Consider the following 14,681-nt stretch of genomic DNA (forward strand, 5'->3'; position numbering starts at 1 on the left):
TTTAACGTGGCATGGATACATTACAGTATTTTGATGTTGTAACCTTATGTTTCTGGCTGTACTGTGTATCATTTAGAGATTATGCATTTCTAGTCTCTATTTCTAGATTTTTTTTGGTATATATTCTATATTTTTCTTATTTGTTAGACCTTCTATATCCCAGTTCTGTATACCGGCCCACTAAACTAGCACAATTAAGATTTATTATGCAAATGCATTTTGCATAACTTTATTTGGCTTTACAGAACATCCAAAACATCAAATAAATTTATTTTTCAATGAATACTGTCCAGTGTTTTTTCTTTTTTTCACATTCCAAAAATACATATTGCAAATCACATTAAAAATATGGAAACCCATAATGAATAGAAGTATAAGTACAAAAGAAAGTGGAAGAAGAAGAAAAGGAAGGGAGAGGGAAAAAAGAAGAGAAATAAAGAATTAATAGACACCATATCAGAGAATCAGCAAGTTTCTCAAGTCAGAAACATTTCATGATGAAGTGAGCAGACAGTTCTTGTTATTGAGCAGAGACTTGGTCCATGATGACAGCTTCTCCCATTTAACTTTGATTCATTGAAGTTTCTCTGAAGTCCATTAACTCTTCCAAACATATTATATAAAGATATTGGGATTTTATTGGGAAGTTCCACATTCGACCAACTTTCGAAAGCTCTTCCGGAATGTGTCATCTAAAAAGGCATAAAGGAATGGGTTCAGACAACTATTAGCATAACTCAAGGTGGTGATAAAATAAGAGATTCCAACAATGAGAGATGTTTGGGGGATATCTGTAGTGAGGGCTACTACAGTGCTGAGGTGATAGGGTGTCCAACAGAACAGGCAAACTCCCAAAATAACCAGCACCATTATTGTCACTTTCTTTTTTGCTTTGTCCAAGGCTTTGGCATTGCTGCAGAGGTGCATATGTCTTAGCTTGTAGAGCATGGTGCTGTACAGGATGCAAATGGTAGATACAGGGATGGCAAAACCCAAGATCAGGGTGTAAAGGCGACTCACTTTCCACCAGAAACTCTCAGGGCTTGGGAAAACAAAGACACACTGGGACCGCCCCTCTTCCGTATGTATTTTGGCAAAGATGCTAAATGGCAAGATAATGATTGTGACTAAAACCCAGGTGCACAGACTCACAGTCTTGGCAGCTCTATAGGTGCGATAAGACATTTTCCTTGATTTGACAGTGGCCACCACCACCAGATATCGATCAATGCTCATGATGGTCAGAAAATAAATGCTTGAAAAAGTGTTGTACTGGTCAATGGAGATAATCAGTTTGCACATGAATTCACCAAAGGGCCATTGAAGAAGCAGATAATCTGCAATATTAATAGGAAGTACCAAAGTGAAGAGCTCATCAGCAATTGCCAGGTTTAGGATGAAAATGTTGGTGACTGTCTTCATCTTGGGAGCCTTTAAGATAACATAAATGACAGCAGAGTTTCCCGTGAGTCCTACAGCACAGATCACAGAGTAGATGATCGGCACAGCAATGTAGAAATTAGGAATCAGTTGTGGGTCTGACACATTGTTCCAACTGTGTTCTCTTCTGTAGCAACCAATATCCACATCAGGGCAGGAAGCATTCAGTTCAGGTTGAGATGAAAGATTATCCATTGTATCAAGTGACAAGGCTCACTTTCCCCTGATAAATGATGTTTAGTTTAGATCACTTTAATAGTCTCAGACCTTTAACTAAACCTTGCATGTGAGAGCAATACATTTGAAACGCCTTGCACCAGAGATTGCATTAAGATTCTATATCCTTCCAGCTAGTTAGTGGAATAAGCTGATTTTCATCCAAGTTACTTTGCATAGCACTCTCTTTTTCTTTTATTTAAACCATCACACGATCAGTTGCTTGCTCTGTGCTTCCTTTTAATTTTTGTTCTTCAAACCACTCCTACTGTCCAGGTGTCCTAAGACAAATACATTTTAAATATAAATAAATTTCAAAATGTTCTCAACTTAGCTCAGTAGTGTCATCAAATATACATACAATGTCATTTTAAACCACAAAACTTCCTTCCCTCTCATATTAAAAAGCATTGTGTTTCCTTGCATTGCATAGAAGTAACATAGTGCATATATTATTGTGTGGACAAAATGAAAACCATTTTTAAAAACCCCACATGCTTCTGTGACTAAAGAATCCTAAATGAAACTCATTTCTATCTACATGCAAATTACCTGCTCTTCTTGCTCATTGACTCCCAAGCCTACCTCTCAGAAGCATACATGTACTATTTATTGCACTCAGTCTAGCATGAATTGTTCACTAATTAATCTTTAAGATGCTTCCCTTACCTCACTAACCATGGCTCTATCTTCCTTCTCTGCATCCTTTCCCGGTTGCTCTGCTCTGGAGGCACACCAGCAATCTGTGAATCCCAAGCGTATTGCTGTGATGCTGAAATGCTGGACAGCTCCTCAAGTGCTGCATCTCTGAACTGATTTTGTGAGCTTACTTCCTGGGTAGTCCCTTCCGAATCCCATTCATTCCTTTGGCAGGGAAACTACGTACAGGTGCTACCGCAGCATGCTGCTCGACAGTTTCAGCTCACAGGTCAATCAGCACAATGGCAGGTACAAATTCTCTCTTCTCATTAAAAGATTTGTTTCTCCAGAAGTTGCTAACAGCTTGATGTGGCAGTGGCTGGGATGGTTGCCACCTCTTTGTTGATTTCTTCATTCCATATCCGACTATGAAACAAATTCAGCTTGATTTTAATATTGAAACTTTCCATCTACTGAGGGGAAAATGTACTATATTTCCTGCATTATGAATGTACGATCTAGCAATTTCATTAAATGACTCTATTTTGGATGATAACAAGAAAATACATGCTATTATCTCCATATCATTATCTTTATAAACCTAAATCTCTTAGGTCCCATGTTGAGTGAAAAGCAGGATATTACATACATATATTCTTGCTCTCTCTCTCACACACATATATACATAAATATATGAAACAATGTAATCTCACTCCCCATATTGAATGCTTTGTATCAAATGCAAAAATAAACAAATAAATAAAAAAGAACAAATAAGCTACCTTCTAATATATTTAGCGTTTTTCTCATCAGAAATATCCTCAATAATCAATCTACTTAATGGTATGGCAGCAATTCTATTTTTAGTAAGAGGTTCAGTCATGAAAACATTCATTGAAAACTGTTCACTTCAATTCTTAGTTAAAGACAGTTGCAGAAGCATGCCAGAAAGTATTTTTCTGTTCCACTTACTTGTAAAGTCAGGTGAACACCAAGGTTGCAGAACCTCTTCTCCACTTCTGGCACTGATGAAGAGAAAGAGATATCCCAGCATTTCTAGCTTTTTGCCATTACAGACCATGCTTAACCCACTATTCTCAGAATACTTTGTGGAAATAATAATCCTATTATATCCTGTCACATTGAGGAGGGATCAAGGTTGTTTTCTGCTGCTCTAGAGACTAGGGCCTCATCTACACTGCCATATAATGCAGTTTGAAACTGAATTATCTGGTCAGTGTACACTCATATAATGCAATTGCAAACTCCATTATATGGTAGTGTAAATGAGGCCTAAGACACAAAATAATGGATTCAAGTTACAATAAAAGAGATTCCACCTAAACACTAGGATAAATTTTCTCATTGTAAGAGCTATTCAGCAGTGGACTATGATGTCTCTGTGTGTGATGGAATCTCCTTCTCAGGGATTTTTTAAGTAGAGGGTGAATGGACATCTGTCAGGAGTGCTCTGATTGTGTGTTCGTCTTTGGCAGAGCTTTATCTCTGTTATATAGATAAATAGAAGGTGGAAAGGTGCTGAGATGAATGTCTGCTGCTTTTATATGCTGTAGGAATGATTGAGCATTTGCACCAACGTGAGGCGCTTTATGTTGTCTCCACATTGACAATAGGAAAACTACATTTTATGAGCCACTGTACCATTAATTCTATTGATATTATAAAATTTAGAATTAGTGCCACAAATCTAGACAGTACTATATGGATCTGACATTTAAGGAGACAGCTGGTATAAATGTGACTGAAAGAATTTACTGCTATGTATCTCAATGGTTCAAAAGTATAGTAACACTCCTGTAACTACAGACCCTATATCTGCTGATGGGCAGTATTTTCAGCCTTCAGCCATGGAGTCCCATGACTCCTATCACACTGGATAACTACTTCTGGGGCAGCTCCATGGCTGAAGTGCTGCTGCCACCAAAAAAAAAATGGTGACAGCAGATAACGGCAGGCTTCCCATCTTTTTATAAGCAAAGATGGGTTGAGCTGCCAAACACAGGCTTCCCCCATGTGATGAGGAAGGGGGGAAGCCGTATGGGGACGGCAGGTCCCCATCCCCCTGCGCGGACGTTGGCGGGAAGCAGTGATCTGGGACATCTTTGGTGTTACGTCTGACAAGGTCCCTAAACAAGTTACCATTAAGTTGTGCTGGAGAATGTAACAAAATCCTAGAAAAGATATCTATGTAGGAATCTAGACAACTCAATGACATCCAAGGTCTAGAAGTGACTTCACATTTGAAAGTTAAATAGCACTTTGGTCTTGTTAGCATTAGAACACTTACAACTCAGGACCGTTTCGCTATTTTTTCCTCATATTTTAAATTGTTTGATTCAGATCAAAGATCGTTGTATCATATTTTTTATGTGGCTTGGACACTTTACAGTATTTTTGTATCGTGGCCTGGTTGAATTGTTGTGCTACATTAGTGCTGATGCAATTTTGGGTCCATATTTCTAGATTTGTGTATAATCTATATATTTTTCTTATATGTTATACCTTCCATATCCCATTTTTGTATAGTGATCCATGAAACTAAAATAGTTCAGATACATTATGTAAATACACTTTATATAATGTTATTTAGCTTTACAGAACATCCAAAGACTCTGTGACTGCACTAGGAAAATTGTTCCCATTATTTGTAAAAAGCCATGCACAAATGTCTAATTATGGTAATAGCGTCTCATCTAATTACTGTAGACCCCTCAAGAGAGTAAAGTTTTTAAAGGACTCAAATTTTAGTATTATGGCTAAACTATTAAAACCAATAAAGTTATTATGATTCGCCCACAGCTCCAAATGAAATTGAACATAAACAGTGAATCATTAATTTACAGGAAGATCTTTAGCACATTTACTAGTATGTAAGTTCTAATGAGCGCCATGGGAAATTATTTTCATTAAATATGTTTAGGATTGCAGCTTGAAATCTTTATGGTGCCACCCACATGATCTACAATGTGACCAGAATTCAAACCAGTCCTTAGCCTTGGTAAGCCATATTATAAAGTTAGGATTACAGTTTGTATTGTGTATTTAATTATTGTAATTAAATGTATGGCTATTTTATTGCTTAATCTGCTCCTTTTAAACAACATTTTAAATATAATACTCCAGTAAATTTCTTTCCTTCTTTTCATTTCCTTTTTTTTGCTTTGACCTTTGTAATTTTATGGTTTATCATTTTAGATTTATGTATTGTTTATATGTGGCACTTCACTGGATTTTGTTAGGGGAGATGGTGGCAGGGTAGAAATAAAATGCATAATTATTTATTAATATTTAATAATTATTTATTAATAGGAGACCCTGATGGCACAATGGGTTAAACCCTTGTGCCAGCAGGACTGAAGACCAACAGACTAGAGGTTCGAATACAGGGAGTGTGTGGATCAGCTCCCTCTGTCAGCTCCAGATCCCTATGTGGGGACATGAGAGAAGCCTCCCACAAGGATGGTAAACATCAAACATCTGGGTGTTCCCTGGGCAACATCCTTGCAGACGGCCAATTCTCTCACACCAGACGTGACTTCTCTGTTATCTCTGTTATATACATAAATAGAAGGTGTTTCTGAAGTTGCTCCTGATACCAAAAATAAAATAAAATATTAATATCAAATAAATTACCATTACTAATAGATGACAGGGATGTGGCAAGAGTCATAGTGTAAAGAACACTCACACATGATTTTAAAGAACACTCACAAATGTTATTTGAGTTTAATGGAATTAATGGACTTATTGCTGTGTATTACATTTTTTCTTGCCAGCATTGTTATTTGTCAAAAATATGAAACTGGGATAAAAGGTTGAAATGTTATGCATATTTGATTTCTAATTCAATCTGCTTAGGACTGGGAAAGGCACCCAACAATGTATGCTTATGTGACTTAACACAGACTACCCTGAAAGAATGATTGAGTGAATGATTCCAATGCAAGTTTGCAATGTGCATACCTGGGCAAAATATTAATTTACACCTAATATCAGTTGTGAAAGCACCATTCTGTGTGTATCAAACACCTCCACATATGTTATTTTTGTAATCCTTATACAATGCCATTTTAGTACACCATAAGAGAATCACTGCTGTATGTGCATAGATGCAACCGTGTTGTACAATTGCATGTGCAATATAATTTGCATTGGGCTTCTGGGAACTTTACAGTGAGGTATCAGACCCCATTCAAAATGATCAAAAACCCATTGTGGCTCATATAGACATTATATTGGTAGATGTTTTGCATGCAGACCTCTTCTTCTGTCTGATCATCTTCATATGGCCATTACATAATGTCCAATATGAATACCCTGCATGCATGGCACAATATTGTGCCTAACAGGATGTAGACCCTTTTCTTGCATCAGTTATCTAAGACAGATGTCTTCACAGTTTTGCGTGCCAGAAAACAGAAAATTGAGTTGCTTTTCCAAGGAATCTATCTAACTTTAATAATTCGTTTTAAAAATTTAATGTAAAAGACTATAAATCAGAAAGACTTACTCTAAGTGACAAAAATCTGAATACATAATGATATATATCAGCTTTCTTAATTTTTCATTTTTTCCATTCTCTGGACTAAATCTAATATGACTCTAAGCAGTGCTGTAAAATAGAATTTTCTTCTTTCCCGTTTCCCTCTAAAATCCTCAAAGTTGCTTGAAAATTGGTTCCAAAATAATGTCCACTGAAACAGACATTTGAAATGTATTGGTGGGGGGGGGGGGGGGGGTCAAATAAAAAGGTGTGATCAAACCTTCATAATTCAACAATAGATGTTCAATGCTGATCTCACTATGTTGATCTTTTAAATTAAATTATACATATATATTTAAATAGGCATACTTTCCTTCCATTACTCAATTTCTGAAGTGAAAATTAGATCAATGCAATGCTTCAAAGATCCATATCTAGAGGGGTTGCTTTGGTTAGCTCTGTGGAGGCAGGGAGCCATTTCAAAATAAGTCAGAACTTAAATACAGGTAACACAAGTATGTCAGAGCTAGCATGGTATCATGGTTTGAGTATTGGACTAGCATTATAGATTTCAATCCTTGCTCATGGAAACCCATTAGGGTTTGTGTGTGTGTGTGTCAGGAGCAACTTGAGAAATTGCAAGTTGCTTCTGGTACGAGAGAATTGGCCATCTGCAAGGATGTTGCCCAGAGGATGCCTGGATGTTTTGATGTTTTACCATCCTTGTGGAAGACTTCTCTCATGTCCCCACATGGAGAGCTGGAGCTGACAGAGGGAGCTCAACCCACTCTCCCTGGATTCAAACCTTTGACCTGTTGGCTATCAGTCCTGCCAGCACAAGGGTTTATTCCATAGCACCACCGGGGGCTCCCCATTAAGTGATGTTAGGCAAGTCATACCACATATGGAAGAGATTGAAACATCCTACCGCACTGCCAGAATACTTCCTTCACAGAGCTGATGAATGCCATCAGACAACAATTCTGGTGGGGCTCTATAGAGGAATAATCTTGGCAACATGCTAGGACACTTCCCTGGGAGCACAGGAGGCTTCCTGTGTTGCATAGGGAAGAACAGGGGGAATCTGGGTGGCAAAACTTCTCCCTGTGGTATGAGGTAAGAGATGCAACAGGCGATGCAGGGTGTAGGGCAATGGTTTTCCCCCACTCCCCCATGGTTTTGGACGTCAATGTGATGAGGTCCCTAGCCTCTCATTCTCAAAAGAGAGCAATGACAAATCTCCTCTGTAGAAATCCTGCCAAAAAACCCCTGTGCCAGGTTCACCAACATTGCCATTAATTAGAAACAAATTGAAAGCACACGACACAACCCAAATATAAATAGATGTGTGTGTGTGTAAACAAATGTAAAGTGTTGCAACATGGAACTTTCCTATTAGTAAAAGGAGAAACATCTGTTAAAATCAAATTAAATCATCCTTGTGGGGCTTGTCTGCAACTGTAGACCTAACATTTGAATAACTAATCTGAGGGGAATAGAAGCTTATAGCAGATGCCGAGAGACACAAAATCATGCAAATCACTTTATAACTAATAAAATTTTATTCATGTTTCAATACAGAACTCTATAGTCATTATATAATTCCCTAAAGGAAACAGGGAGGAGGAACCTGCTGTCATATAGGTCATATTTTTCCCTTTAGACCACGAACAAAAATGTAAGTATTACATTGAATCAAAGTTATTGAATCAAACTGCTGTTGGAAAATAAGGGCCCACATACTTCCTGCAAGTAGCCTATTGCAAGCCCATAGCCAGAGGAGGGGGGTTAAGGGTTTAATCCCACCCCCCTCTGGAAATGTGCCAGATTAAAAAATACCTGGTTTACTCATGAATTGATCAACCAGTTAAAGTTCATGAGTAAACCAGGGTTTTTTTACCTGACACACTGGGGGGTGGGGGTGGGGGGTTGTTGAACCCTTAAAACCCCCCTCACCCCCGGCTATGGACCTGGCCTGTTGTAATCACTAGCATTTATGAAGAACAGTGTCCTAGTTTGTGGAGGAAGCTCAATTGTTTTGAGATAAACAATACTTTAGAAATTAATTATGAGACAGAAATCTCACTTGGCCAAATGAAAGTAAAAGATGATGCAGACACCAATCAATTCAGTCCATGACCCCAGAGTCTGAACAGCTTATGTTCTCATTTAATAGGGGGAAAGGAAGATGTCAATGAGCTGATAAACAAGCTTCCTCAGGCTGCAGAAGTCAACAAACTGTTCCACTATTCTAAAATAGCTGCACTCGTTAAAAGTTCCAAAAGTTAAGATAGTATTGATTATCAAGGGCAGGAACATTGGAATTAGAGGCACCTGGAATCAATATTAAAACACCTGCCCAAGAAGCAATTTGAGAAACTCGCTATGTATATTCCATTGTACAATCTCACATGTTGCAATGAACAAATATCCTCCTCAGTTTCCAAAGTCTTGGTGTTTATTTTAAAAACAAAAATAAAGTATGTTCATTGACTGTTGTAATAATGAAATATACTCATATTTAGGTATCCCATGACCAAGAGCATATTATGAATGTCATTTCCCAGCCCTTCAATCTCCAGAAATCACAATTTATAGTACTACAGTCCAATATTTGCTGTTATGTGCCTTCATTTCAGCTCTCACTATAGAGATCATACCATAGGGTTTTCTTGGCAAGTTTTATTCAACTTTATTTGAGATTTATCCCATATTTTCTTCTGCATATATCCTAGAACACCTAGTACTCTCCAGCAATCTCCCTTCCAGGTACTAACCAGGCCAGATTTTACTTAACTTTGCAATCAATCAAGAGCTGAGATCTTCATGCTCAATATATTAACCACATGCTGTAAACAAGCTATAAGACTGATCCTGTCTTTGGATAGATCTGTGTAACCACATACACATAATGTTTACTCCATTAGGCATTTGTGAAGAAACTCAGCCCAAGAGAAGACAGTACGATGGAATGGTATAGTGTGGTTGTTTGTACTGGTACGCTAACAGAAGTGTGTTTCAAGTGTGGAAAAGGATGCATGAGAAGAATATTGAGCCCAGAATATCATGTGTCTGAAGCCTACCAAAGTATTGCCTGGTGAGCTTCTCGGAACATGAGTTCATTAGGGAAAATAGTACATGTGAAGTAATCTCCACTAAAATCGCATGCATCCTACCCATATCCAGCTTATTGGCATGTATAAGACTGAGGCCCCATCTATTTTGCTGTTTATTTGTCCAGTCACTTCCAACTCTTCGTGACCTCATCTATACAGCCTGAAAATCTGGAAGGAAGTGGGATAAAGGGGGAGGGGTAGAAAAAAATGCACACCTCCAATGATCATTTAAAAAACTCACTGGAAAGTCCAAAATTAGCAGCTGACCAGTGAATAGCTACTGCAGAGCAGGAATTGAGAGTAACATACGCAGCACTCATGTAAACAGTTTCACCACCAGATATTGCTCTCTCAGGAAGGTAAATGAACATCTTTCCCTGCAAAAGTAAATAACTTCTTTTTTTGTTTTTCCCCGATCATGATTCCCTTTGTTGATTCTCATATCATCTTCCATCCAGCACACTTCTCCCAATAGGGCAAAAAAAATTCTTTATGTCAAATTGATTTGGCATGTGGAAAGCTTTGTGAACCCCATGGTAGCTTCTTTGCAGTTCCTGGGGTGCCTGTGGAGACTCTCAGGAGTGCAAATGGAGCTCTTTAATCCACATTCTAGTCTGGATTAAGTGGTTGTCTGAATGGGCTCTGAAAGTGAGTTCAGCAGACTAGCTGTACTTAAACGTCCCATTTCTGAGAAATAGACTGAGGATGGTGTCTCATTCTCTGTGTGAATACATCAATATCTACATTCTTTATTGACACATGCAGTTCTTGGGGACAAACAGTTTTTTCATTTAGGCGATCCCTCGTTGGACGAGTAAGATGGTCTTCCATTATGGATTTCCTTGTGGGTCCGTATGTGGCTGTGGAGCCCTATTCTTGCTCTGCATCTTCTTCCGCAGTGGGGGCATTGGTTTCCAGGTGGAAGGCGGTCCCGGTCGGGGTTGGCTTGACGCGCCTTCCTCCTGGCACGTTTCTCTCTTTCACCCTCCACTCGTGCCTCCTCAAATTCTGCAGCACTGCTGGTCACAGCTTACCTCAAGCTGGAGCGCTCAAGGGCCAGGGCTTCCCAGTTCTCAGTGTCTATGCCAGAGTTTTTAAGGTTGGCTTTGAGCCCATCTTTAAATCTCTTTTCCTGTCCACCAACGTTCCGTTTTCCGTTCTTAAGTTCGGAGTAGAGCAGCTGCTTTGGGAGACGGTGGTCAGGCATCCGGACAACGTGGCCGGCCCAGCGGAGTTGATGTTGGAGGACCATCGCTTCAATGCTGGTGGTCTTTGCTTCTTCCAGCACACTGACATTTGTCCGCTTGTCTTCCCAGGAGATTTGCAGGATTTTCCGGAGGCAGCGCTGATGGAAACGTTCCAGGAGCTGCATGTGACGTCTGTAGACAGTCCACGTCTCACAGGCATATAGCAGGGTTGGGAGGACAATAGCTTTATAAACAAGCACCTTGGTATCCCTACGGATGTCCCGGTCCTCAAACACTCTCTGCTTCATTCTGGAAAATGCTGCACTTGCAGAGCTCAGGCGGTGTTGTATTTCGGCGTCGATGTTGACTTTGGTGGAGAGGTGGCTGCCAAGGTAGTGGAAATGGTCCACATTTTCTAATGTTACACCAATAAGCTGTATTACTGGCATTGGAGAGGGATTGGCTGGCGACTGCTGGAACAGCACCTTGGTTTTCTCAATGTTCAGTGACAGGCCGAGCTTCTCATATGCTTCTGCGAAGGTGTTTAGAGTGGCTTGTAGATCTTCTTCTGAATGCGCACAGACGACATTGTCATCAGCATACTGGAGTTCTATAACAGCTGTTGTTGTAACCTTGGTTTTGGCTTTCAGTCTGCTGAGGTTGAATAGCTTGCCATCTGTCCGATAGATTATTTCCACTCCGGTGGGAAGCTTCCCATCAACAAGGTGAAGTATCATAGCAATGAAGATGGAGAATAGAGTTGGGGCAATAACACATACCTGTTTGACACCGGATTCCACCTTAAATGGGTCACTTTGGGAGCCACTGCTGTCCAAGACTGTTGCCATCATGTCATCGTGGAGGAGCCGCAGGATGTTCACAAATTTGTTTGGGCACCCGAATTTGTGGAGGATGGTCCAGAGAGCGCTGCGATTCACTGTGTCGAATGCCTTTGCAAGGTCGATGAATGCCATGTACAGAGGTTGGTTTTGTTCTCTGCGTTTTTCTTGGAGCTGTCTTGCAGTGAAGATCATGTCCACGGTTCCTCTGGAGGGGCGGAAGCCATTCTGGGATTCTGGGAGGGTGTCTTCTGAGAGGGGCAGAAGGCGGTTTGCAAGGATTCTTGCGAGGATTTTCCCAGCGGAGGTTAGAAGGGAGATACCTCGATAGTTTCCGCAGTCTGTTCTTTCCCCTTTTTTGAAGAGGGTGATGATAGTGGTGTCCTTGAAATCTGCTGGGATTTTCTCGGTCACCCACACTTTTTCTATGAGCTGGTGGAGTTGGTGTGTCAGCTCAGGTCCTCCCTCTTTAAATATTTCAGCAGGGATCCCATCTGGTCCACTGGCTTTGTTATTCTTTTGTTGGCTGATGGCATTTCTGACTTCTTCCAAACTGGGCAGTGCTGCAAGCTCATCCCTGGTTTGTTGTTGCGGGATTTGTGAGAGGACCTCTTCGGCCACATTGGAGCTGCGGTTCAGGAGGCTTTGGTAGTGTTCTTTCCAACGTAGTGCAATTGAGTTTTGGTCCTTCAGGAGTTTGGTTCCATCTGATGAGCGTAGAGGCTGTATCCCATGGTTTCTTGGTCCATAGATGACCTTTGTGGCTTTGAAGAATCCCTGAGCATCATGGATATCTGCCAGGTGTTGGATTTCTTCAGCCTTCTTTGTCCACCAGATGTTCTTGAGTTCTCTTGTCCTTCTTTGGACCTCAGCTTTTGCACTGGCATAGATCTTTTTCTTAGCAACACAGTTGATGTCTCTCTGCCATGCTTGGAAGGCTTTCCTTTTCTTGTCAATTAGCTGTTGGATCTCGATGTCATTTTCATCAAACCAGTCTTGATGTTTCTTGGCTTGGTATCCAATAGTTTCTTCGCAGGCTTGGATGATGGAGGTCTTCAGTTTGTTCCAATGTTCCTCGACATTTTCGGGGTGTACTGTGGGTAGATGATCCTTGAGTGCTGTTTGGAGATGGGCTCGTCTGGAGGGCTCCTGAAGGGCTTGGGTGTTCATTTTGCGCCTTGTCTTCCTTCCTTGGAGTCTGCGCTTGGGGGCAATCTTGAGAGCCATCGAGGATCGAATTAGCCTGTGGTCAGTCCAGCAGTCGTCAGCACCTGTCATGGCTCTTGTGAGGAGCACGTCACGGCGGTCTCTGTCGCGTGTGATTACATAGTCTAAGAGGTGCCAATGCTTTGACCGGGGGTGCTTCCATGATGTCTTGAACTTGTTTTTCTGGCGGAAGAGCGTGTTGGTGATGACAAGGTTGTGCTCCGCACATTTGGTGAGAAGCAGAATGCCATTTGAGTTGCTGTTTCCAACCCCATCTTTTCCGATGGTTCCTGGCCACAGGTCGAAGTCTCGCCCGACTCTTGCATTGAAGTCCCCCAGGAGGATGATTTTGTCCTCCTTAGGTATCCCCGATAGGACGGTATCCAGCTGACAGTAGAATTTCTCCTTGATGTCTTCGTCAGCATCTAGTGTTGGTGCATAGGCACTTATGATGGTTGCCCGTTGGTTTTTGGCAAGATCGATTCGGAGGGTTGAGAGTCGTTCGTTGATGCCAGTGGGTGCTTCGGACAGAATTTTCATCAGGTCATTCCTGATGGCAAAGCCAACTCCGTGCATTCTTTGGTCTTTTTCGGGCAGTCCCTTCCAGAAGAAGGTGTAGCCTCCTTTTTCTTCCTTCAGCTGTCCCTCTCCTGCTCTCCGGGTCTCCTGAAGGGCTGCTATGTCGATGTTGAAGCGTCCCAGCTCCCTTGCAATGATGGCAGTTCTGCGTTCGGGACATTCACTGCCACTGTTGTCCATCAGAGTCCGTACGTTCCACGTACCGAAGTTCATTTTCCTTTTTTGGCCGCAGGGTGGTGACCCCACTGGACGCGGCAGTCCAGTCAGGGATAAGTGAGGCAGACTATGTTTAGGGCACCTTTTCTAGCCCCCTCCCCATGTGGGGTGAGCAGAGTGGGTCCTCAATAGGGCTGCTCAGTCGCGGATACAGCTGCCGAACTACTCAACTGCCTCGGACCTTGAGGTAGAACGACTGAGTCCGTACCCACCGCCCATGTGCCAGTCTGTGACTAGGGGCTTCCAGATTTCACAGTCCTGCCCCCGTCGCCACTCGCTGATCGCCATGGGACTTTGGTTGCTTGGTTTTTGTTTTCTTTGGAAGACGCCTGTGCGTGGGTTTTTTTAATGTGTGGAGGTCAGTGCACAACTGATCAACACACAGACTTCACAGAGTGAGGTTCCACTGGTGATGTAGTTTAACACAATGACCGTGGCTTCTCAGTCTGTTGCAGCCTTCTTCCGCCTTCGCAGCCGTTGTAACATGTGCCATGTTATCCTCCGCCTGCTCCGCCGTTGAGGTCTTTGGGTCTTCGGACTGTGCTTGGTCTGGAACCTCCCCCGCGGCCACTCCTGGGAGTGCATGACTCCAGTTGTTGTGCCTACAGGTTCATTGGAACGCGCAAGCCCCCTCACCACGACAAGGTGACAGTCCATCGAGGGGGACAGTTATCCAACCCATCTATATAGATTACAAGACTCTTGTAGAGGGATTTTGCCATGATTTTGTGTACCAATA

At 41.5% G+C, this 14,681-nt stretch overlaps 1 protein-coding gene across 1 annotated transcript; it reads right to left on the minus strand.

Annotated features, from left to right (window-relative positions):
* Positions 1-254: 254 nt before the first annotated feature.
* Positions 255-3,382, minus strand: NPBWR1 (neuropeptides B and W receptor 1). The gene is made up of 3 exons (XM_060775301.2): positions 3,268-3,382; positions 2,326-2,721; positions 255-1,937 (listed from the first exon to the last, which is right to left on the minus strand). Exon 3 carries the CDS (start codon positions 1,633-1,635, stop codon positions 637-639), a length of 999 nt encoding a protein of 332 aa, XP_060631284.2. The 5' UTR covers positions 1,636-1,937; positions 2,326-2,721; positions 3,268-3,382; the 3' UTR covers positions 255-636.
* Between the last annotated feature and the right edge of the window lie 11,299 nt (positions 3,383-14,681).

The sequence above is a fragment of the Anolis sagrei genome, chromosome 4, assembly GCF_037176765.1.
Source record: "Anolis sagrei isolate rAnoSag1 chromosome 4, rAnoSag1.mat, whole genome shotgun sequence".
Taxonomy (NCBI): Eukaryota; Metazoa; Chordata; class Lepidosauria; order Squamata; family Dactyloidae; genus Anolis; species Anolis sagrei.